At 38.5% G+C, this 4067-nt stretch overlaps 1 protein-coding gene across 1 annotated transcript; it reads right to left on the bottom strand.

Annotated features, from left to right (window-relative positions):
• Window positions 1-3228: 3228 nt before the first annotated feature.
• Window positions 3229-3720, bottom strand: LOC104239875 (uncharacterized). Its single transcript, XM_009794604.1, has one exon. It carries the CDS (start codon window positions 3718-3720, stop codon window positions 3229-3231), a length of 492 nt encoding a protein of 163 aa, XP_009792906.1.
• Window positions 3721-4067: the final 347 nt, after the last annotated feature.

The raw sequence follows: 4067 nt of genomic DNA, 5'->3' as shown, positions 1-4067 counted from the left end.
TCTGGCAAGTGAGATTTATCCCCTTATTCATCATGCACTGCAGCATCTGCTTCTGTAGTTATCATGTGTGTCTACCTGTAAATGTATAGAGGTGAGTTAGACTTAGCCAGAAAACACTTTAACTAGATTTTACCTGACTATAAATTTCATGACCAATAATGAGGAACCAGGTTCTTAGTTGTGTTTCATCATACCGAAGTGCAAGGCGGTCTTTCTCAGAATGCTTTCTTCCCGAGGCTTTTGGTGAAGATGTCTGCAATTTGATCTTTAGCAATCACTGTAATTGGCCCTCTTGAGTTGGACTCAAGTTCTTTCAATTTGTTGCTTGGTCCAGAGTACTTGACCATAGCAGGATGTTGATTATACATATTTTGCATCACCTGTTGAGAGTGCCATTGAATTCTGCTTCCTTGAGCATTATGAGACTAGATATGACCTCAGAGATTGTCCTAATTCAGGCGATCTTTTCGTATCCATTTACTTGGAGGAAATTAGAGAACCAGGTTCTGTGTTTTTTTAGGATACCTCAAGATACTTACACTTTCCATCCTTCATATGTGAATACCTTGGATTTGACTGAAACCTTGCACAGAACTCAACTCTGACCATGATATCTAGTCTACTTGCAGTGAGATACATGAGTGATTCAGTGATGTCCCTATGCAAAAGCCCAATTTCCAACAGCTTGATTTTCAACTTCTACTGTAGACGCAGGACCTAGTTCTTGCTGAACTTAATGGGTATTCTCTACCTTGATCAGTATTTCTGTTCTCTTTTGAGACGAGTATGTTAGGAGGATTCCTCCATCTCTTCTACCATCAGATTTTCAAGGTTGAACTTTCCCATTGTTGAGAACATGACAGTTATACCCAGATATCCTTACTTGAGTCAGCAACTTTGGTCAAGATGTTTGCAAACCTTTCATCAATTAATATTGACCGCGCTCAAATTTTCAAGAGTCCTTTTCTTCTTTTCAACAACTCTGTCTGAGGTGGTGTTCTTTGAGCTAAGTGGTTGAGTAGTTCTTTTTTCAACATAGCATTTATCCACTTATGGCATTATCCAAACATGTTCCATGATTTAGTTTGATGCAAGCCATGTTTGTTTCTATTAGTACTTGGATCTTCTTGACAAAAACCACAGTTTCTTGAAAGGTCTCATCCTTGGTTTTGAAGTGCTATATGCCCCTTTTTGGGCTTGAATGAAAATCCGACATGCTTTTCTTTTGCACAGGTTGTGCACACTTCATGATACTTGTTACTCAACTTGATCAGATCATGAGCCAGGTTCTTCAGATCTAGTTTGTTTGGAGATAGACAACGTGCAATGCTCCAGAATTTTTGTCCCATGATTCAGTATTGTTTTTAACATCTTCCAACCAACTTATGTCTCAACTATATAGAAGCTTAATCACAGTAACATACGTACTCTTGTGTCTTTTGGCTACAACAACACCTCACCAGTCACTGGATTTGAGATTGTAAATATCCTGGACAAGAATTCCACCTTATTTCCTTTGGCACAAATTTTCCAACTCCTAGAGCATACCCCCTTTTTAACCATTTTCAATAAGGGTACACTCTCTCCTTGCAAATTTTTTTAGTGAAGGAAAAGTAATTGTATTTCCAGTCTTGTCCTTTGAGGAGCCACTGTTCATGCATCATTATTGGCTGCTTTCCTTCACTACTCCCTGCACTCGAAAATTAAGGGTTAGATTTAGGAACCCAAATAAGTCTGGGTCCCTTGTTAAGAGAAAAAGGATGAATGAGTGCTTTCTTAGTCTAAGTAGGAAAAATGCCTTTCCGATTTGATGGTTTCCTATTTGACAGACCAGGTCCTCATGCAGTAGTTTCTCTCTCAGAAAAGACTTTATTTCTCTGATGAGAGTGAACCCTGGCGATGCAATTTTCCTTAAGGTGCCCATTGTTGCCACAGTGGATATATAGCCAAGTGTCGGGTACAGTAACATACTTGCTATGAGGGTTATAGGGAATCTTTTCCCTTTGAAACCCAATCTATTGTCTGTTTCCCCCGAGAGTTGGTGTACATGGCAGTGATAGCATCCGAGGACCAGGTCCACTTAAGAGATTTCTCAAGATCACTCTTTACTTTCCCTAGTTCTTCTTGAAGCAGTTAGTTTTTCTCAAGTTCAGCACACAGACTAGTCTTTAACAAGTTTAACTCATTTTCAAGCTTAATGTGTGCTTCACTTGCAATTCCATTTCCTTTTTCATAGTTTCCAGGCTGATTTGCAATTTTAAAATCCTCAATAGTTTCTTTCAAATCTGCTTCCACCACTACTAGGTCATCTCTTTCTTTCTCAATGATAACAACTCTCTAGGTCAAGGTTTCCTTTTCTTTACTTGAACACTCAGTGGTTTCTTTTAAGTCCACCACAACTACTATTAAATCATCTCGTTCATTTTCTATATTAGCAATTTTCTCTTCTAAGACAATCTTTACTCTTTTCATTTTCTCTATTATTTCATTCAAATCAACTACAACGACTACTAAGTCATCTCTGGTTTTTTCAGCTTCCCCTAGTTCTATAGTTAAAGCATCTTTATCATTGATAAGACTATGGTAAGCATCAATTAGCACATTTGCTAATAAAATGAGCTTTTTAGGAGAGTAAGATTTCAGATTTCTTTGAACATCCAAAAAGTTTACCTCATCGTCGTCGTCATCTTTATCCTTATCAGATTGAGCCATTAGAGCAAAGATTGAATCATACTCAATTGTTTCATTTTCCACTACAATTGAACTACCACCATGGTCGTCTTGTTTTTCAGATTCGCTGGAGGAGTCACCCCATGCAGTTAGAGCTTGCTTTACAATGTTGTCAGTATCATTCTTTCTCTTGAAGCATTTATCAGGAACCTGGTTCCTATTTGTTGCTCTGTCAAAGTTGTTATTATATTGATCTTGCTTTAGGAGGGGGAAATCCTTCATGAAGTATCCTGGTTTGGCATATTTATGACATAGGTCATAATTTCTGGGCTTGCTAGAACTACCTCTTTTTGGAATGCCTCCATTCCTGTGAACCATCTTTTGGAACCTTTTTGTCAAGTAGGCCATGTCCCCGTATTCAACATTCAAATCATTGTTGTCCGTCTTGAGGATCAGGTTCTTCTCTCTCTTGGGCTCTGTTCTTTCATTGTCCTTCTTCTTCTTCTTCTTCATTTCATAGGTTTACAAGTTTCCAATAAGTTCATCTATGGTCAGTGTCTACAAGTCCTTAGCCTCTATAATGGAGTTAACTTTGCTTTCCCAAGAACTGGGAAGTACACTAAGGATTTTTCTGAAAAGCTTGTTTCTTTTAATACTTTCACCAAGACAGCGAAACCCATTGCTGATAGAGGTGAATTGAGTATGCAAATCTTGGATGGATTCATCATCTTTCATTCTGAAGAGCTCATATTCTGTTGTGAGCATATGAATTTTGGATAGATTCACCTGAGTTGTTCCCTCCTGAGTTGTCTGAAGAGCCTCCCAAATCTCTTTTGCTAATTGACAAGGTGATATCCTGTTATATTCATCCGGGCCAATGCCACACATATGAATTTTCTTTGCTCGAAAATTCTTTTCTATGGCCTTTCTATCAGTGTCATTGAATTCTTTCCTCATCTTGGGAATGGCTACAGCTGGATGACTAAGGTTCTTTGTAGGGACAAAAGGTCCATCATATATTACATCCCATAACTTAGAGTCTTCAGCCATGATGAAGTCATGCATCCTAGGTTTCCACCACCCATATTATTGACCATTGAACCTAGGAGGTTTGTACATGGACTGGCCTTCTTCGAAGTTTGGAAGAGCAGCCATGAGGATCTTTTCTAGGTGTTAACCTGATTGAAAGAACCTGCTCCGATACCAATTGATAGAATGTATGGGTCTACCAACTTCTATAAATATCCAGGTTCTCTATCAAGTTCGACAGTACACACACAGGACAAAAGTTAAATGACAAGAGGAATTTTATGTGGAAAATTCCAATCTCAACGGGATTAAAAACCACGACCTACCCTTGTAGGATTTCAACTTCACTACTGAGAAACTTTCAGATT

The sequence above is a fragment of the Nicotiana sylvestris genome, chromosome 6, assembly GCF_000393655.2.
Source record: "Nicotiana sylvestris chromosome 6, ASM39365v2, whole genome shotgun sequence".
In the NCBI taxonomy this organism is placed as follows: domain Eukaryota; kingdom Viridiplantae; phylum Streptophyta; class Magnoliopsida; order Solanales; family Solanaceae; genus Nicotiana; species Nicotiana sylvestris.
The sequence above is the reverse complement of the archived record's forward strand: the minus strand, read 5'-3'. Positions and strand labels throughout refer to the sequence as shown.

Bases quoted from the DNA above. Each gene is read 5' to 3' on its own strand.
- LOC104239875 (XM_009794604.1), bottom strand. From the start codon at position 3,720: ATGGCTGAAGACTCTAAGTTATGGGATGTAATATATGATGGACCTTTT.